We start from the raw sequence: 22,191 nt of genomic DNA on the forward strand, positions 1-22,191 counted from the left end.
GACCTCAAACTTTAAAAACAAAGATACTGGTGCACATATAGACAGAAGTGACTTTAAACAATAAAGAGTCACAGGTGCATAGAGACATGCAACTTCTTTTTTAATGTGACTTTTAACATAAACACATAGACACAGGCGCACATATAAACACAATTGACCTCAAACTTTTGAGAGACACAGGCGCAAAAAGACGCACAAGTCCCTTGGTAACGTGACTTTTAACTGTAAAGAAATAGGCAACAAGTGTTGAGATGCACATATACCTTTGGTAACAGACTTTTAACTCCAATGTGAGCAAAACAGGTGCACAGAGACGCAACTCTGTAGTTCCCACAGCCACGTTTGTTTGGTCGTTGCAGTCATAGAGCCGGAGTGCGAGAAGAGTTCGGCCACAACTTACTTTTGGTACCGTCAGACGCTCAACATCACCAGTACCATCGAAGACACAGGCGGCCTCAACTGGAAGATGACTCTCTCCCTGCTGGTGGCTTGGATCTTGGTGTGCTTGGCTGTCATCAAGGGCATCCAGTCCTCTGGGAAGGTGTGGTACTACTCACCATTCTTTGTTCTTACTGTCTTTTCCAGAAATGACTTTCTTCTGACTGTTGAGTGGCTCAAAGGGCACACCTTAAAAATATATATATTTGGATTAAGTGGGGTATTTATGTCGGGTCTCTAAGATAGGTGTTTAAAAGGGGTGTTTTGAATAAACGAATGAATGAATGAGTTGAATTCATTTCTGACAAAATTCCAAAGATACACTTTTCCAAACAAATATAAGCATTCATCCAACGATTTCCATACCGGATCAGTCGTGGCCCGGGTTAATAATGTCCGCCATTGGCGCCATGAACCTACAGGTTGCCGGTGGAAATTCAGCTACTGTTTGTTGATGATGGAGAAGTAGAAAGCAGGTTCTTGGGCAGAAAGAGAAGAGGAAAGCAATGCGCCTAGAACTGAATGTGGGGACTTTAAATGTTGGGACTGACAGGAAAAGCTCGGAAGTTGGTTGACATGATGATTAGGAGAAAGGTCGCTATATTGTTTTCCAGGAGAGCAGGTGGAACGGCAGTAAGGCTAGAGGTTTAAGGGCAGGGCTGAAATTATTTTACCATGGTGTAGATGAGAAGAGAAATGGAGTAGGGGTTATTTTAAAGAAAGAGTTAGCTAAGAATCTCTTGGAGGTGAAAAGAGTATCAGATCGAGTGATGAGGCTGAAACTTGTATAATGTATAATGTGATTAGTGGTTGTGCCCCACAGGAGGTGAAAGAGAAATTCTGGAAGGAGCTAGACGAAGTAGTTCTGAGCATCCCAGACAGAGAGAGAGTTGTGATTGGTGTAGATTGTAATGGACATGTTGGTGAAGGAAACAGGGGAGACGAAGAAGTGATGGGTCAGTTCGGCATCCAGGAAAGGAACTTGGAGGGACAGATGGTGGAAGCAGGAACATAGGGTGACCTACAAGAGCAGAGAAGGTGGATTACATCTTGTGCAGATGATATAATCTGAAGGAGGTTACTGACTGTAAGGTAGTGGTAGGGGAGAGTGTGGCTAGAACAGTATAGGATGGTGGTGTGTAAGATGACTCTCGTGATGAGGAGGAAGATTAAGAAGACAAAGGCAGAGCAGAGAACCATGTGGTGGAAGCTGAGAAAGGAAGAGTGTTGTGCGGCTTTTTGAGAAGAGGTGAGACCGGCTCTCGGTGGAAAGGAGGAGCTTCCAGAAGACTGGACCACTACAGCCAATGTGAACAGAGAGACAGGCAGGAGAGTACTTGGTGTATCTTCTGGTAGGACATGGAGATGCAACGTAGGACAAAGGTAGAGGTGGCAAAGGCCAAACAAGAGGCATATGATGAGCTGTATGCCAGGTTGGACACTAAAGAAGGAGAAAAAGATCTATACAGGTTGACCAGACAGAGGGATAGAGATGGGAAGGATGTGCACCAGGTTAGAGTGATTAAGGATAAAGATGGAAATGTGTTGACTGGTGCCAGTGGTGTGCTGGATAGATGGAAACAATACTTTGAGGAGTTGATGAATGAGGAAAATGAGAGAGAAGGAAGAGTAGAAGAGGCAAGTGTGGTGGACCAGGAAGTGGCAATGATTAGTAAGGGGGAAGTGAGAAAGGCATTAAAGAGGATGAAAAATCGAAAGGCAGTTGGACCTGATGACATTCTTGTGGAGGTTTGGAAGGATCTAGGAGCGGTGGCTGTGGAGTTTTTGACCAGCTTGTTCAACAGAATTCTAGCGGGTGAGAAGATGCCTGAGGAATGGATGAAAAGTGTGCTGGTGCCCATTTTTAAGAACAAGGGTGATGTGCAGAGCTGTGGGAACTATAGAGGGTTAAAGTTGATAAGCCACACAATGAAGTTATGGGAAAGAGTAGTAGAGGCTAGACTCAGGACCGATGTGAGTATTTGCAAGCAACAGTATGGTTTCACGCCTAGAAAGAGTACCACAGATGCATTATATTTAACTTAAGAGTGTTGATGGAAAAGTACAGACAAGGTCAGAAGGAGGTAAATTGTGTCTTTGTAGCTCTAGAGAAAGCCAATGACAGAGTACCCAGAGAGGAACTGTGGTAGTTCATTTGGAAGACTGGAGTGGGAGAGAAGTACAGTATGTTAGAATAATACAGGACATGTATAAGGGCAGCAGAACAACGGTGAGGTGTGCTGTAGGTATGACAGAGGAGTTTAAGGGGGAGGTGGGAATGCATCAGGGAACAGCCCTGAGCCCCTTCCTGTTTGCAGTGGTGATGGAGAGGCTGAGAGATGAGGTTAGACTGGAATCCCCGTGGACCATGATGTTCGCAGATGACATTGTGATCTGCAGTGAAAGCAGGGAGCAGGTGAAGGAACAGTTAGAAAGGTGGAGGCATGCACCGGAAAGGTGCGTAATGAAGATTAGCTGAAGTAAGACAAAATATATGTGCATGGATGAGATAGGCTGACATGTAGTAGGATAACACGCTGTGGCACCCCCAAACGGGACAAGTCATAATTAAAAGAAGAATATCACAATTTCACACTTTTGTAGAAGAATAATTGTTTAACACCTTTCAAAAATACATATATATGGATTATGTGGCCTGTTTAAGTTGGATGTCTAAATCAGGTACCTCAGTCTTGTGTTTCAGTCATGGTTTCCCATCATGTACCTGTATTTTCACCCCCCCCCCCCCCCCCAAAAAAAAAACATGCAGTGCTTTAATACAGACTCTTTCAGTTTCAAGGAGCTCTCAACATTTACAATTTTTCACAGGAATTATATTTTTGAAACACTTTTTACTTACTTCAAATTTGAATTACAAATAAAGTGTTTTAGTGGTATGTTTATGTCGTGCTTTCTTTCCTATTTTTCGCACAACCCCCCCAAAACAGAACAAAACATGCAGTCCTTTAATGCGGACTCTGTAAATTTCAGGGAGCTCTCAACATTTTTTCACAGGAATGATGTTTTTGAAATGCTTTTTACTTTTTTTTTTCTCCAAATTTGAATTAAGAATAAAGTGTTTTCGTAGTATTTTATGTAATGCTTTCTCTCATATTTTTTGCAACCCCCCCTTAAAACCCCCCCCCAAAAAACATGCAATGCTTTAATGTGGACTCTTTGAATTTCAGTTAGCTCTCGCCATTGCACAGTTTTGCAAAGGAATTATTATTTGAATGCAAAATTCTGTCTAGATTAAGTGCCATGTTGAAATCAGGTTTCTAAATCGGGTAACTTAGTCATGAGTTTCCGTTATGTTTTCCTGCAAAAAAGCAAAACAAAACAAAATCGCTTTTAGAGCTTGACATTACATTGAGCTCTCAACGTTTTACTATTTCTCATTGGAATGAGCAAATTTTACGTTAATTAATCTTTTTATTCCCAATCTTGAGCCAGCTGACAAGAATTTAAAGTAATATAAAAAATAAATAATACAAATATATGTATAAAGGGATAGGAGGATCTTGTTCTGAATGTTCTGAACTCCTGCTTCTGTTTGTTGGTTGTATGACATGAATTAATCACACACAACTGTTATCGATCAGTTGATGGGTTATTGTGTATGTGTATTAATATTTAACCAAAATGAAATCAAGCAAATGGATGATGATGACATAGATGGAAAATGTGATGTGTGGTCATGTTCATCCGGAGAGCGAGTCATTTGCCTCAGTGGAGCATCCAGTGAGACCCATCATAATGACTTTTTAAAGAACATCATCTAATCATCATCATCAGGACAGCAGATGGGCCAGTTCATTTGTAGATGAGGTGATAAAAAGTTAAAATGTTCATGTTAGATATGTAAAATAGTTTTATTTTAAAAAGAAAATAATACTTTATGCTCTTTTCATTAATGTATTATTAAATTAATTATACATAATTAACCAATTCTTTGAATTAAAAATGTATCATTTTTAATTTTACTACCAAAAAGTTATTGCTAATAAAGTAATATTATTTTTTATAAAGTAATTAAATAAATAAAATTAAGAATAATTAGGAAATGTTTATTTTAGTAATATTTTTGACACCATCACGTTTAAAACAAATCAATTATATTTTTTAAGGTAAATGAATGAAAAAATGAATGTTGCTTTCTCTAGTTGTAAGTGGGTGGAAAAAATCACTGACTTAACTAAACTGTGCATGTTACAGTGGCTTAAACATTTTTTTTTTTTAAATCTACTACGGAACATTTGTTCGGTACAGTTCAGTTGTATTTAACTTTTTAGTACAGTACATGTGCATTTAATTTTTTAGGAATGTTTGTTTGCAAACATTTACTTAGGTACAATTTTTGTCAAATTTTAAGTGCAAAACATTTTGATTAAATCATTATTTACTTAGTTTCTTACATTTTCATAGTTCCCTACATCAGCAGTATTAATGTTCAAACTGTGCTTGATGTAAAGTAACTAATAATAAAAAATAATAATAAATGTTCTTTTTAAGAATAAAACCTTTTCCTCATTTTTGATGACCACTTCAGCCTCCTACTATTGTTTTCTAAAGTTGGTTATTATGGTGCTGCTTCGAGAGCCAAGTATTATTTGAGGTGGTACTTTGTGTAGAAGATTTGCAACAAATACAAAAAGATAGAACATAATAATACAGGACTTTTGATAATGTAATTGCTCATTGTACGGGATCGAAGAACGGAGTGGGCAATGACACCATTCAGTCAACGTGTGTGTGTGTCTATGTGTGAGTGTTTGCGTTTGTGAGCCTTGCGTGTCCATGGCAATGGCATGCACGATGTCCTCCGTGTCTCCTTCAGGTGATGTACTTCAGCTCTCTGTTCCCGTATGTGGTCCTCTTCTGCTTCCTGGTGAGAGGTTTGCTGCTGAGGGGCGCGGTGGACGGCATCATGCACATGTTCACCCCCAAGGTGAGAGGCCAACTGTGGGCCAGTCAAAGTGACGGCATTGCAGTGCAGGAGGCAAGTCATTCAATTGACCAGGTCAGGGGTCAGCGAGTCGTGGCTCCAGAGCAACATGTGGCTCTCCCAGTGGCTTTGGAAATTAAATCATGAGCAGTTAATCTATCCATCCATCCATTTTCTGAGCCGCTTCTCCTCACTAGGGTCGCGGGCGTGCTGGAGCCTATCCCAGCTATCATCGGGCAGGAGGCGGGGTACACCCTAAACTGGTTGCCAGCCAATCGCAGGGCACATACAAACAAACAACCATTCGCACTCACATTCACACCTACGGGCAATTTAGAGTCTCCAATTCATGCATGTTTTTGGGATGTGGGAGGAAACCGGAGTGCCCGGAGAAAACCCACGCAGGCACTGGGAGAAAATGCCGGCAAGAACAGATAGCATTCACAGTACAGCACATATATATAGAGCCCGCCTTGAGTGCTGAGTCGTACGTTGACATCGCAGCCATATTGGATGTGGCAAAGTGAAGCGATCTGTAAGATGCCTCATTCATTTGCTGCTTGGAGCTGTATCTACTGTTTTACACTCAAAGCTACAACCCGTGGGATTAAGACTGAACCATTACTTTAGATTGTATTCGGCCATTCTAACACCATATCATTTGCAGATTTTGTGGCTAATACGATGGCCACATCCAATATGGCGGACGCACTGCCATATCGCACGGAGAGAGCCACCCCACTCAAGGCGGTGTCTATGTATATATTTCCATGCATTTTAAAGCCCTAATGTGCAGTTGCTGTGCACTTTAGGTTCACACTGCAGTACAAGTGATAAAACTGTACTTTGGGTTTGTTCTGGTTTTTATTTCAAAAATACTAGGAGGACTCATTTAAACATTTAGTATTGTATTTGAAAGTAAACTTCAACCCAGTGTCTTTTTTCCCCATAGTTGCAAATATTTTTGTTGCATGCAGAAATATATATATATATTTTTTTAAAGGAAAAGAAAAACAGTCTTCATTTTAGATGTCAAACGGGTTTTGTGGCTCCCGTGTTTTCTCTTGTCTCAAGGGTATTTAAGGTTGCCGACCACTGGACTAGGTAAATGTGAGTTCTTATGAGAATGAGGCAGCTGGTCTCGGTAAAGCAAAAGGAATGAGACTCCTGTTATTTTGCACATGTAAAAAACGAACCTCCATTTTAATGTCGATGTTATATTTGGTCGAAATACCACAGCATATTACTTGCCATGGTGAAATTGGCTTGTTTTAGGGGTGTATCTGTGTCATGCAATGCACCAGTCGTCATCCCGCCCCACATACATTTTTTGTGGTGTGGTGCCAGAGGTGAGTGGTAATGTGCTACATTTAGTCCAGTACGATTACTTGGGTGACTTTTTGGATAGATTGTAGTTGTCCGAGTAGTTTTATGCAACATTTTACTTTTATTTGAGTATTTTGTTAAGAAAAAAAACAGTACTTTTTACTCGTTACTTTCCTCTCACTAGTTTTATTTTTATTAAATTAAATTGCGCAATCTATTCGTTTTGGTCATCTAACCCGTCAGAGAGACTTCCGCCTTGGGCGCTGTCACGTGACTCTCTTGCACCAATCCAAAGGAACTCCTAGTCACCTTTGCCTACAGTTGACCAATCAAACAGAGCCAGGCAGTCACATAACCACACACAATCACAATAAAGTGACCATTTTTGTACGAAACCTGGTAAAAACAACAGAGAAAAGAATGACTCTGACTATGATCTCTGCCTGGTGAGCCGATTGTGCCTTTTCGCGAGTAGAAACCAAGAAAGTTCATTAAAATTTCTGAAATCAAATGAAAATTTCTCCAATTTCGCATTTCATATTTTTGCGTAATGTTCATGCCTTTGATTAAAAGAAATAAAGCAGAAGTTATTCGCCAGTTACTCAGTAGTTGAGTATTTATTTCACTGAATACTCAAACTGAATAATTATTTGAAGGACTACTTCTTACTTTTACCGGAGTCATATTATTCTAAAGTGAGTACAATCCTCTACCATCCTCTATGTATGACATCACCAAACACAAAACACCCCCACGCCCCTGTCGACAACTTAGCTGAACATTATGAGAACATTATTATCGGAACCTAATGCTGCTAGGCGCTGAGCTAACTGGAATCTGTGTTAACACTGCAGCTCTGCTTACCTTTTGACTTAGATATGACTGCTTTGGCCAGCCTAGCTGATGACATCATAGGCTGATAAACGAGTGTGAGTGCGGTTCTCATGTGGCTCTTTGACAGCCAGGTTTTCAGAAAGAGTCAGATAAGTCAAGATTCACTTTTAGTTTTTTTCTCCATACTTCATGGGCGTACATTTTTATTTTAACTTTTTACACCATATGTAACCTTCAGGCAGCGCAGTGCTCGAGTGATTACCGCACAGTTCTGAGGCTCTCGCCTTCCTGTGTATAGTTTGCATGCTCGCCCTGCACTCAAGTGGGTTTTCTCCAGATACTCACTGCACTCCAAATTTTGTTGAGTGTTTCATATATTTTGTGATGAAGTGATGTGGAGGTGGAATGTTGTGAAAAGATATGACAAATCTGCCATGTTATGGTCGGCTTCAGCTGGAGAAGATGCTGGAGCCGCAGTTGTGGCGAGAGGCGGCCACGCAGGTCTTCTTTGCGCTGGGCCTTGGCTTCGGCGGCGTCATCGCTTTCTCCAGCTACAACAAGCGGGACAACAACTGCCACTTCGACGCCACACTCGTTTCCCTCATCAACTTCGTCACGTCCATACTGGCCACGCTGGTGGTGTTTGCCGTCCTGGGCTTCAAGGCCAACATCATGAACGAGAAGTGTGTCGTGGAGTGAGTACTGTATATTGTCGCATACGCCGCTCTGAATTGTTGTTCTTATTTTTAGTTAGAACCTTTATTTTGAGCATGCAGTGCATACCCATACCTTGTGTGCCACATATTTTTAAACATTCATTTTGGTTTATGTTTGGACATTGTTATTCCTCACTCATTTGATGTTCCACAGTTTGACACCTGCAGTGACACACACAAAAAAACGGCAACTTTTTGTGTTCATACGCTTTTGTATTCCCTGTGTGCAGGAATGCGGAGAAGATCCTGGTATACCTCAACACCAGCGTGCTGAGCAAAGAACTTATCCCTCCTCACATCAACTTCTCGCATCTGACCACGCAAGACTATGCGGAAATGTACGGCGTCATTAAGACGGTCAAGGAGGACAACTTTGCCCAGCTGGGCCTCGATCCTTGTGTGCTGGAGGACGAACTCAACAAGGTACGTGACGCTTTCTTTTTATGCAGCAGTTTTCCTCATTTGGGTCACGGGTGAACGAGAGTCTATCCTAGCTGACTTTAGGCAAGAGATTCAATGCACATATCGAAAATACAATTAACAATTGTAATAATAATAGACAAACAATATAGACACTCAATAGACTAGTCACAAGTCAATGTCAGGGCACATATCGACAAGTGTAAATTTGGCCTTTTTGATAACTGCAATTCAGCAGCTTGCAGGTGGGCAAGTGCCCTAAAATCTTTGCTTGCCTGTGGCAAACTTGAGCTCACCCTGTTCAGTTCAGTGCGCTCAAGTGTTTGCTATATGTCACGATTCTGCGTTATCATGGTATTAATCTCACGGTACGATAATTATTCTGGTATCGTGGCAAAGCTCCTGGTATTGCAGGAAGGTTGACGGTACAGGTGGGAAGAAGAGGTGAAAACAGTAATACTGAAAAACCTCGCTTCTTCTTGCTCACTGAGTCCTTATCAATAGGTATTAGTAGTTTCTGTGCATTTCCCCACAGTTCTTTGAGAAAAAGACATCTTCACATCATATATTACCGTGCTCCTCTGTCCCCGTCCATCCTATGTTTACATTTGTATACAGTACCTCCCAAATGCTATTATTGCTGCAGCAATAATCATGCTAGGCTCACAATAACAAAATTGTCTATTCACTAATTTAACAGGATTTATTGTCATTTTTTTTAGTTATAAGAATAGAAATTGCTGCTATATTCTAGCAATATAAAATTCTGACGACTAACAGCGATGTATTGGCATATGGAGTGGATTTATTTTATTATTTCATTATTTCATCAGTAATTTGCCTAGGTATACATGTATGTTTTACCGGGAGTTAGAATCGTTATTCCCTCTCTGTGTGATGTTCATTCACATGTGACTTTCGACTCACTAGTACACCACTAAAGAGTGATGATACTGTTACAATATGTTTCAACAATTCAGCGGAGGAGGGGGGCATCGGTGGTGACATGGGGAGATCCGACTCACAGGGTTTCCCAGTGGCAGCTGCCGTGAGCCAGGTCGCTGGCTTGGCAAAGTGGAGGTCCACGGCAACCAATCCCAGCCCGTGGTTCTGCATTTGCTGGGACAGAGGCCGGCGTGACCAACAAGGCGCCTCTATCTCGCCCAGGCGATTGTGAAGCGACGCTCTGACGTAGTAGTAGCACGCCGTAGCAAGTTGCAATGCTAACGCACTCCTCTCAGCGCTGCGGTCAAACAGGCCAGTCAGCCAATCCGTGTCTTTCTTTAGACGTACACACGTACACACGAGTTACGCGTCCAATGGGGTGCGTTTACACTCAAATGAGGAAGCAAAACGCTGTAACAGCCTGGCTAAGTGGCTTGGCTTCTTATAAATACTACTACTATAAGACTACTGATTCAATTAGACTTTTACTCACTTTTTCCTTCACAGTTTTGACTGCCATACTTCCTAGGATAATATAGTAGCAAAAGCTTATTTGGCGTTGGCCCTGTTTCTATTATACTGGCATGAACAAAGTCATTGAAAATAAATATATTAGGGCTGCAACTAAAGATAATTTTAATAATCGATTAATCTGTTAATTATTTTTTTCAACTAATCGATGAATCGGATAGAAAACACATTTTAATTTACACCCTTTTATTCAAAAACAGGACATTATTTCAAATTGACAGTGCAGAAAATGCACAAACATAAACTGACAACATAACATTCAGTTACTCGTTTGGTCAGTAACATGTCAGAAAATAAGCAAAAATGTTGATCATTGATTTCCAAAGTAAAAGCAGATGTTTACAAATGAAATTAGAGAATATTTACTGTTGAGAGGCTGAAATTATAAGGATTTTGACAATTTTAAATTAAAACAGGTCTCTAAACGATTCATCGATTATCAAAATAGTTGTCGATTAATCGATTAATTGTTGCACCTCTAAAATATATAGTAGAAGTAGTCGAAGTGACAGTGGTCCCAATTAATAAGGACATTACTATTTGCAACATTTTTGCATCCTGCAGGCCGTGCAGGGAACCGGTCTGGCCTTCATCGCCTTCACAGAAGCCATGACGCACTTCCCAGCCAGTCCCTTCTGGTCGGTCATGTTCTTCTTCATGCTCATTAATTTGGGCCTAGGAAGCATGATCGGGACCATGACGGGCATCACCACGCCCATCCTCGACGCCTTCAAGATACGCAAAGAAATCCTGTGCGGTGAGGTTTTTCTTCTTATCTCTTCCACAACTTGAAGTTGGTTAAAGTTCTGATCGCACTCTTGTGTCCTTCAGTGGTTTGCTGTATCATTGCCTTCCTGTTGGGTCTGCTGTTTGTGCAGCGCTCAGGGAATTACTTCGTCACCATGTTTGATGACTACTCTGCGGGCTTGCCGCTCACGGTGGTGGTGATTCTGGAGAACATCTCCGTGGCCTGGATATACGGCACCAAAAGGTACCTACCTAAATAGCAGTCCATCAGTCTTGTATAATGTAGCTGAAAGGGATACTAGTATCTCAACTTTGGTAGTGTCAATGGATAGTTTTGGGGATTTTATTTTGTAGTAACGAGTAATAAAGTGCTTAGGGGAAATGGAATAGAGTAAAAGTTTACATTTTATTTTGGAGATGTAGTGGTTGCCAGAAATATAAATAAAGTACAGCTATGGAAAAATTCTACTTAAGTATCCATCCATCCATCCATTTTCTGTACCGCTTATCCTCACTGGGGTCGCGAGTGTGCTAGAGGCTATCCCAGCTATCTTCGGGCTAGAGGCGGGGTACACCCTGAACTGGTCACCAGCCAATCACAGGGCACATATAAACAAACAACCATTCGCACTCACATTCACACCTATGGGCAATTTAGAGTCTTCAATCAATCTACCACGCATGTTTTTGGGATGAAACCAGAATACCTGGAGAAAACCCACGCAGAACATGCTAACTCCACACAGGCGGGGCCGGGATATGAACCCCGGTCCTCAGCTCTGCGAGGCAGATGTGCTAACCTGTCGCTCATCGTGGCACCTCAGCTTAAGTAAAATAACAACATTTAAGTACAATAACAAAGTATTTGCTCTCCGTTGTGAGACCGTAGTTGGCTGTAATTACAAGTCGTCATTAAGTAGTCAACTAGTAAGTAAAGTAATTAACGATACCAAAACCAATGAAATACAGTGGTACGTTGACGTACGAGTAGCCGAAGCTGTCGCTTGTTTTTTTTCCCCGTGTTATGAGCCAATTTTTGAGTTATGAGCGAACTTCAGATACGTCGCCACTTGAGTAAAAAATATTTATTTGCAGTAGTTGTAGCTGCAGTTCAGTGCACAAATACCTTTTAGTGATAGTTTCTTCACATTCTCTTTTATTATGTTCTTATACAATACAGTGCTATTTTTGTTTCTGATTTTCAGGGGACGGAAACGAATTGTCATTTCAATTCATTTCAATGGTGAAAATTAATTTAATATAGGAATAAATTGTGTTACGACCTAGATCACAGAACAAATTAAACTTGTCCAGAAAGGTACCACTGTACAATCAAAATAGAGATTAACTCTATAAACACTATAACAAAAATAGCACAACGCCTTTGGGTAAAGTAAACTAAACACAATATTGGGAAAGAACAAAGGAAATCCCGCGTGGTTTACTTTTACGAGGACTGATTGTATTGTCTTTTTATACAATTCCAAACAACCTCAAAGTGGTGAATAAGGAGTGCAGCTGATTGGTGCTCCAACCAATCATCCATCCTGATTGGTGGGCCGAATCAGACAACAATCATGGATGAACCAGTCAGGTGGCAGCCAATACCAGACTAACACCAGCATGCTGTCTACAACTTCTTGTTATTGACTTTGTTGCTCTGTCTACAACTTGCCGTCAGTTACTTTATTGCTCTCTTTACAACTTCCCGTTAGTGACTTTGTTGCTGTGTCTACAACTTTCCTGACTACTGCTTCTTATTCTCCTCACAGGTTTATGCAGGACCTGGAGGACATGCTGGGCTTCCGGCCATACTCCTTCTATTATTACATGTGGCGGTATGTTTCGCCGGCCGTGCTGGTGCTGCTCATCATGGCCACCGTCATTGAGATGGCCATAAGCCCTGCAGGGTACAACGCGTGGGTGGAAGCCGAGGTGGGTGCAGCTTGTGTGTGCTTGAATTTTACAAAGACAGTTGCCCAAAGAAAGGTACCAAGGTAATGAGATCCATAGAACAGGAAATGGAACTCACTAAGACACAGGAAGGGGGCGTGGTTGCTCAGTACAATATGAGTAACATAATTCAATAGCAAGTACATAAACAAATACTGTATGTGTTTTACAAAGCTAATGCTAACATAAATTATTGTCAACCCTCGCTATTTAATGATCAAGATCTGCCGCAAAGAGTGAAAATTTGCAAATATTAGACACACCCTAAAAATATTTATTTATAATTGCTCATAGACCACAAATGACCCATGATGTCACACATTCCTCACATTCTCCGATGGCACTACTAATTTAAGTAATAGAGTCAGTACTGTACAAGATACTACAAATTTGGACTCTACCTTGTATTATCCTCCTAAACCACATGTTCCGTTGGAATAATTCACATTTTTTTTTAAGGAAATGGAAAAAACTAAATCTTTTAGCGGAAATCTGGCTTGGTCACAGAACAAATTAAACTCATAAACCAAGGCACCAATGTACTGTATACTGAAATAGGGATGATCTGATCAATTTATTCACAAATTTACTTAGTGTGAAATCTCGGCCTGTTTACTTGAACACAAAGCTGAAGAAATGGTAATCATCATCATCATCATCATCATTACTTATTATAAATGTGAATTGTGAATGATAATCTGGGACCAATTGAGTGAAATTGGATCATTTGGAGGTTGGACTTTTGGGAATGAAGGTTGGGAGGTTTCTCCAGCTCACCGCCTCATCTGTTTTCTCGCCACCTGTTCAGGGCTCTGAGCATTTCCACAGCTACCCTCCGTGGGCTTTAGCCATGGCCTACTCCCTCATCGCCGTGGCCATGCTGCCCTTGCCCGTGGTCTTCGTGGCCCGCCACTTCAACTGGCTGTCGGATGGTTCCAACAAGCTGTCCGTGTCCTACCGCAAAGGCATGATCAAGGACATGTCCAACCTGGGAGAGCAGGACGAGCAGCGCTTCATCCTCGGCAAGAACCCTCTCCAGGCGCCATCCCCCGTGCCCCCCCACCGTGCCTACCTGGGGCCCGGCGGCACACAGGAAATGACCAACACCAACTATGGGACCAGCACCAAGACGGGCTACCAGAACATTGGCTCCCCCGAGTCTGAGCTATAATGTGCCGAGCGTTTCGGAAAGAGGTTCCGTTTTCTTTTCTTTTTGTCATCCCACCTTTACTCATCCGGTGGATCAGTTTCAGGGTTTGTCCAGTGCTCAATAACTTTATGTGCTGAATACAAATAAGAATTAAAGCTGCAAGCAAGGGCCCTCTTTGTCATGGCCAAGCCTCCAAATGATCATCAAACTTTGACACCGCCCTTATTAGATGGCGTAGACCAAAAAGCTTTTAAAAAAACAAAAAAACAAAAAACAAAAATGTAATTTCGGGCTGAGACTTTTTCTTCAAGCCTGTTATGATAGACATGGCCACTCAATTTTGTGTCTAATGGTTAAAATAGTGTTGTAGGCTTACCAAGCAAGTGATGAAAGGGCCCTTGCACCATCTGACATAGCCATTGCTCGAAATACCAATCAAACTTTGACGCCATACTCCGCCCACGTTAGACAGCGTAGGCCAATTTGGCGTCCCCTCTGAGGAGGAGTTTGTCAAAGTATGAGCCTTGGAATTCACTCAAAAAGGTTGCTTCAAACAAAAATGGCCACCTTCCTGTTCAATTCCGAGCATGTGCCCGTGAGACCTTTTGGTGAGTCGTGTCATGATAGACCTGTCCACCCAATTTCGTGTTGATTAGTGAAACTGGTGTTGGTGGGTTAATTTTTTTCCAGGTGTTGCTAATAAGTGAGTTTTGGTGGTGATTGTGTTGGGACTTTGAAAAACGGAGTTTTCACCCTTGTTGAGGCCTCCAAAATGGTGTTTAATTCATCGGTAGAATAATATTTAATACTGTACAGTAGTTCCAAAAGGGCATTCACAGCGCCTGCTGACGGACCCTTATAGTAAGACGTAACAATAATGTGGAAAAGAGCACACTTTCACTCACAGTCTTTTAAATTCCAAAGGTTAATATTCGTCAGTTATTATTATAATTATTATTGTATAGAAGGACATACTGAAGACTCGTTTACTGTGCTTGACATACTTGACATTTTACTAAGCCACACCACCAGAAAAACCGACTGACCAAACACTGCACAGAACAGAGTTCCAGCACTTGAACGTAGAACGATATGTTTTACTTTTTAATTGATTTTTTTTGGGGTGGCTTTTTTTTTTAATGCAGTGCTCTGGATGATGTCATTTGAATCTCAACTCAATATCTCAATACTGTGGAGCCAGTTTAAAAACAAAGTGCTGTAAATAAATAAAAATCGAATATGAAATTGAAAAAAATTGAACATAATTTAAAAAGAATAAAACAGTAACAAATTTAAAAACAAAACAAAACCCAAAAAAAAAAAGGGCTGAAATCATGCTCTACTCTAACATTTTAGAAGGTCATCCTATAGATTGTGACCAGCAACAGAAAAAGCCCTACCCCCTCTGAGATTCTGACACTGGGCAGGAGTGTAGGAAGGAGCAGCTCAGAGAGGTAAAGAGGGGCGAGACCATTTCAAGGTTGGAAAACAAAGAAAAACAAAACAAAATCTTAAAATGAACTCGAAGTGGACATAAGGCCAGAATAGGAGTTACTGATGTGCTCCCTTTTACGTGTTCCAGTTAAGAGGAGTGCGCCAGCATTTTGAACCAACTGGTGGCATTTAAGGAAGGGTGAGAATCTGTGAAAGCAGTTATAATTATAAACTTTGTTCTTATTATTATAATAATAATTATTATTATTATTGTTACTATTATTATTATTATTACCTTTGCTCCAAGATAAGCCACATATTTGTTTTATATGTCTAAGTAATGCTATGCCATTGTTAGCCGATCTGTGCTAACACTCCAGCTCTGCTTACCTTTTGACATTGACATTGCCAAAGTGGTTCTTTTGCTCTGGACCAGCCTAGCTGATCATGTCATCGGCCATTTGGTAACGTTGGGACAGAAGTGCAGAAGGGCTTGCTCATACTTTCTGAAATAGATTGATTGACTAGGTTGTTACTTTCACCCTTAATGAGTGGGCAGGCACTCACAGGACACAAATGTTCGTATACGAGACATTCAAAATGTCACCATATAGTCAACGAGGCTTTTTTTCCCCTCCCGTTTAATGAAGTGCGAGGGCTCATCTTTGATCGGCTCGGTGAGGGCATTAGAGGTGTGACTTTAGTCTTTTGTGTGTGCGAGGCCCCGGTGAACCCTCAACGTGTAAAAATAGAGCTGTGTTGCCCAGGGGCCGGGGCGGGGTGGTGGCGCCTTGGTAACACGTCTTAAATACCATGAACATCAGGAGGTTGTTGTCACCTGCGCACCTCTTGGCTCAGCCATTGATGAAACGATTTACTGTTTAGTTGAAGCATTCAGCATGACCAACTCCTTGAATAATAATAATAATATTTATAATAATTATATGAATAATATTTATAATTATATGAATAATATTTATAATAATTATATGAATAATATTTATAATAATAATGAAAATAATACTAATAGCTTACATTTATATACTGTAGCACCTTTCAAGGGACCCGAGGAAGCGTAACAATGTTTTTTTTTTTTTTTTATGTCCAGGGAAACAGCATCACAGATTTTAGTAGGCTGAGAGTTCTGGAGAAAATGAAGAATTTTGGACTTCACAGCCTCTTTGTGGAAAACCAGAACCTCCTTAATAACCACTAGCACCTTGTGTACAACATCAAGACTTGTAGTACCTGTAGACCCTTCTTAATGCATACGTTCATATCCTTGTAGTGGACTACCAGAACCTCATTGATTTGTCACTAGAAGCTTCTGTAGAACATCTAAACCCGTAGAATCTCTTGAACCTTCTTAATGGCCAAGTTTGATTATCACTAGAATCGTCTGTAGAACGTCTAGACCTTGAAAACCTCCAGTCCCTTCTTAATAACCAGGTTCAGAACCTTGTAGTGGACTACAGGAACCTCCTCAATCATCACTATAACCGTCTGTGGAATATCCAGACCTGTAGAATGTGTAGAACCTTCTTCATGCACATGTTCACATCCTTGTAGTGGACTACTAGAACCTCCTTAATCATCACTAAAAGCTTCTGTAGAACCTCTAGAACCTTTTTAAAAGATACATTCACACCTTGTAGTAGACTACCAGAACCTCCTTGATCCTCACTAGAACGTCCTGTTGAACATCTAGACTTCTTAATAGCCTTATTCCCAACCTTGTGGTGGACTACACAAACCTCCTTGATCACCACAAGAACCCGCAATAGATTAGGTCATTAGGAAAAGTTTCAACACTCTCTGGAACTTGATGGGGAGCCAGTGAAGGTGCTTGCTGTTACCTAACAAGGAGCTGAACAGCAAAGTTCAGTGTTGTTTTTTCCATTTCTGTGGATGTCTCCTTATGTGTTTTTGTGACTCTTCCAGTCCCTCTGTATCTCTGTTGGAACCTGCTGATGACACTCCATCAAAGCTCAGTGGCCGCTTTTATAGTGTCATCAGAAGGTTGCAATACATTTTCATGAATCAAATACGTTTTGCTGTTCAGCTCTTTGTTAGAGAACAGAAGTTGTGCAAAAAGTACTGAAACATTAAACTGTTGGACCCACAGTCAAATTAAGTTCACATGTAAAGCTTATTGTGCAGTTTTAGTTCATCTTGAAATTTCACCTGAAAGCCGAATAGCCCTAAATATTCGGCAGTAGTGTACTAAAGACGTGTTGATGCGTGTTCTGTTTGTTGTTCCTGTACACACTTGTAACCGCTAGGTGTCTCTGCTGGCCAGCAATGAAGGAGCCTTGCTGTGGCCCCTCCCGGGTCCCAAAGCTTGAGAGTGATCAGGTGTCTCGTCGCCTTGCGATTGCACTTTGATGATGATGATGATGATGATGATGATGATCATGATGATATCGTTCAGTTGTACCCAATGTCTCTCAATAATTAATGTTCGTATAATTGCTGGCCTGGCTAAATGAATGTCATTTTTATTCAAATAATCAACATGTATTTAGAGCGTTTCGGAAAAGAGCTCTCCTATTGTTTGCTCTTTTAAAATGTAATTATGTGACACACGTTCTAAATGTAAGTAAAGTCGTTGCTCGTCTCGCCAGTTAAGTCGTGAAAACTTGCACAACAAAAATGAAAGTTGCAATAATGCTGCGTTGTAATGGCACACAAAGCCCAAATGTATACATATTTTGCATATTGTTTTTCACAATTAAAAATAGTTCCCAGGTGTTTTAATTGCAAGTTTATAACATGTTTTCGTCGAAATATCCCAAGCATTAATAATATATATATTTTTTTGTCTTGTCGAAATTAGCCCGTTTCGGGGGGTGGTGCTTTCTCATGTAAATGAGTCACTGGTCACCCCGCCTTCCTCTCCACCCATACCAATTTCGAGTTTGACGTTTGTTACCGTGAAGGTTAGGGGCTGTGCGAGGGCATTGCGACTAGGCGAGCCGATACTGGTCCCCAAGCAGCCCAACATCTGAAGAGAAAAGCAAGTCCCCTTAAAGACCAATTTGTATTTTTTCTACTTTCACTACTGGAGGCAGCACTTCATCTCCAAGGCCCCACGTCGACAACCTGCCTAACCTTCAAATATGTGACTGCTATCAGAAGCTAAACCTGTTAGCAAATCCTAAACTGTGCTAACAATGCAGTTCTTCTTTCCATTTGACGTGACATCATAGAGCTTCCATGTAGTGCGTCCGTCGTCACCTTTTTACCCACTTGCTGCCAAGTCATAGGTGGAGAAACTCTGTATGTAAATGTATTCTACATAAAATTTCAATCACCATTTTACCTAAATTGTTTAAAATATGGCGGCACGGTGGCCGACTGGTTAGAGCGTCAGCCTCACAGTTCTGAGGTGCGGGGTTCAATCCCCGTCCCCGCCTGTGTGGAGTTTGCATGTTCTCCCCGTGCCTGCGTGGGTTTTCTCCGGGCACTCCGGTTTCCTCCCACATCCCAAAAACATGCATTAATTGGAGACTCTAAATTGCCCGTAGGCATGACTGTGAGTGCGAATGGTTGTTAGTTTCTATGTGCCCTGCGATTGGCTGGCAACCAGTTCAGGGTGTACCCCGCCTCCTGCCCGATGACAGCTGGGATAGGCTCCAGCACGCCCGCGACCCTAGTGAGGAGAAGCGGCTCAGAAAATGGATGGATGGATGGATGTTTAAAATATAACATTTCTTATAAAATAAATACAAATGTATTGAACTTCAAAGCTCAATACAACTGAACTGTACTGAGGCAATGATTCTATTGCGTACCACGACATGGGTACCACATTTTGAGAATCATTGGTACAAGGAAAAGTTTTACATGATGTCATCTTGTCTTCTTTATGGCGAGAGACGAAGCACATTTGAGCAAAAGCACATTTGCCTGAGCACAAAGCAGCAGCCGCGTCTCGCTGCTGAGCGATGAGCTTCCAGCAGCCGGCGAGCTAAAAATACAACCTAGGAACCAACCAGCCGGCCAGAGAGCGAATTAGGTAAAGAAACGAATATATCATGTCAGCTGTTCGTCTTGGCCCAAGGAACAAGGCTGAAAACACACTAAAAGCCCTAAAATGCTAGCATTGGCACAATACTCCGCATATCATCCTTTTTAACTGGCAATTAAAAAAAAAACAAAAAAAAAAAAAACGGAGAAGTACCTAATTTTTCAATTTTAGGCTCAGCTCAAAGATATAGAATGGGGAAAAAAACAGGCCACAAGACTGAATTTGATTTTAATATTTAGTTGGTCGGGTTTATGTGACCAGGAAGTTTGGTGAAGAACATTAGTAAAGATGTGTTAGCTCGTTAGCCGCCACGACCACAATCTATCAAATGATCCATTAGCCATATTTGAAAAACGTGTTTCAAACATGATTGTAATCGGCGTCATGTAGTCCATCTAACATTGAAGAAATACTTTCACTGCTGTTTGTCCAATCGCATTACTTTTTTTTTTTTTTTGGTGCTAGATAAAAAAAAAAGAAATGATCAGTCACTTTTTCATTTTTTGACTTTTGATTGCCAATTCAAAAAGAAAAAAACAAAATATTTCACAAATTCACATTAAATACAAGGACATGCTGTTATTGACTTGTTGGATGTTCAAATGTGATGCACAATGTGTCCTTTTATCCATCATGTCTGAATATTTTACCACAATTCTACACAATTTCCACTCTTAGCACTGTATACCATCTGTATACCATTTGTCCATGCTTATGCGTACAGTTTCAATTCGGAGGTCTGTTCATCTTATTTGTTGTGTTGTGTATCTACAGCTTCAATTGAGCTTTCTGCCCGGAAGGCAGAGTGACCAATCATGGTGCCGCACTGAACAACAAAGTCCGACACATTTCTGTGGACGCTGCGTTGAATTTGATGATATACTGTATTTCATAATTTTTTTTGGTTTGGTCGTAATTTTGTCATTTTTTTTTTTACTTTTTCAAATGTAATGGCGGCTCTGAATAAAGCTAAGCGGCCATTCACATTGCCATTCGAATCCCTCAAAAATCAACAGGCACACCTTTGTCTGCTCCAAGCTTAGCTGTGCAATGTATTTGTATCTCGAAAGATAACTCTGTTGATAGCTCATTAATCAAAATGCTAATGTTATTTTACCCACATGCTAACAAGTTTAGGATATATATTTTAGCTATTTGAAGGTAAGCAATGCACTTATTTTAATGTGTGTATATATATATATATATATATATATACACACACACACAGTATATCATGGCTGTTGTTTGTTATCGTTTTAACCAACATGCTAATGTTCGGCTCTAAGGTGAGGCGCCATCGTCGCTAGCTATGGATATAAGGTACTCGGGCTAGCTATGGCTTCCTGGTTGCAATGTTTGTGTAGGCTTTTTGGGTGAAGCTTGTCGGACAAGAATATTAAGCCCTACACCATTCACAAATTCATCTATTCACCTCTCCTGTATTTTTATGTTGTTTGCGTCATGACTTAAAATGCCACAAGATTCCACCAAAACACCCTGCTCCTTTATGTTAGTGTAGGAGTAGCTAATGTTGGCCACAGGCTGATGGCCGGCTAGACGGCGAATAGCGACGTGATAAAAGATTTCAGTAAAGGTCCAAAAAAGTCATAAAACAGCTAGTTGGAAGTAGTAATTGTTATTTCTAGGGGTTGTGAAGCGGCAACATACATGCCAGCGTCCTTGCACTTCCTCTGCATTATTTCTGAATCAAATGATCTGGAAGCCATTTATTTTTCTAAGTAATGTTGAAATATGACTGAAATTGTATTAGAAGTGTTTTGGGATTATGGTTTGGGGTATATTTAGGTTTTAAACTGTGAATATAGGCAATCATAAACATTTGGGGGGCGTCATTTACTAGTGGAAATCGCTATTTGCGGCAGCACCCGGTTCCTAACCCCCACGAATGTGTGTGTGTGTGAGGGGGGGGGGGTTCTCTGTAAAAATGGGGTGCGTGTCTTAGCGAAAGCGAAAATGAATCGACCAGAAGTTTCAATCTTGATGTGAGCAAAGCATAGTTCCCTTCTATTTGTTGTATCAAAAGTGTAAATCTCGATGTACATTCCGATCTATTTACGATGTGAATCAGTCTATACTTGAGCTGTAAATAATACTTGTATATTTGCAACTATTTTTTGATGTACAGTAGGTCATTTACTGTCGGTTCGCTGTCTGTCAGCGTGTGTGTGTGTGTGCGTGTGCGAGCGTACAGTACAGTGTGTAAAATCCATGTAGGTTTTTGTGGTGTCAAAGTGTAGTGTGTTCCTGGGATGTACACTCGTGGTGTGTAAACAATCAATGTGTTGGATTCCACACTTGCAACAAAGAGAAACTTTATCAGTAAGATAGATTTTCTTTCTTTTTTTTTTGGGTCGGGCTGGGGGGTTCAAAGTGTACAACCTAAGATGAAAAATAAAAAGATTGATTTGAATAAATGTCTTTGTGTGGGCTCTCTTTTGGGACATTCATGTTTTAAGACAACCTTTAGGGATACATGTACAGTATGTGATCGAATAAGAGGGTTCAAAGCTATTTTATTACTGATTTCATTCATGCATTCATCTTCCGTTCCACTTTTCCTCACTATGGTCGCGGGCGTGTTGAAGCCTATCCCAGCTATCTTCGGGCGAGAGACGGGGTACACCCTGAACTGGTCGCCAGCCAATCGCAGGGCACATAGAAACAAACAACCATTCGCACTCACATTCATACCTACGGGCAA

General features: G+C 40.9%; 1 protein-coding gene across 1 annotated transcript in view; it reads left to right on the forward strand.

Moving 5' to 3' along the window:
- The window catches only part of slc6a17 (solute carrier family 6 member 17), a 47,910-nt gene extending 26,006 nt beyond the window's left edge, over positions 1-21,904 (forward strand). Inside the window, 8 exon segments of the mRNA XM_061788433.1 lie at positions 360-541; positions 5,276-5,386; positions 7,997-8,238; positions 8,490-8,682; positions 10,720-10,912; positions 10,987-11,146; positions 12,675-12,837; positions 13,664-21,904. Coding sequence (XP_061644417.1) covers positions 360-541; positions 5,276-5,386; positions 7,997-8,238; positions 8,490-8,682; positions 10,720-10,912; positions 10,987-11,146; positions 12,675-12,837; positions 13,664-14,026 — 1,607 coding nt within the window. The 3' untranslated portion in view covers positions 14,027-21,904.
- Positions 21,905-22,191: the final 287 nt, after the last annotated feature.

The sequence above is a fragment of the Phyllopteryx taeniolatus genome, chromosome 1, assembly GCF_024500385.1.
Source record: "Phyllopteryx taeniolatus isolate TA_2022b chromosome 1, UOR_Ptae_1.2, whole genome shotgun sequence".
Classification (NCBI taxonomy): Eukaryota; Metazoa; Chordata; class Actinopteri; order Syngnathiformes; family Syngnathidae; genus Phyllopteryx; species Phyllopteryx taeniolatus.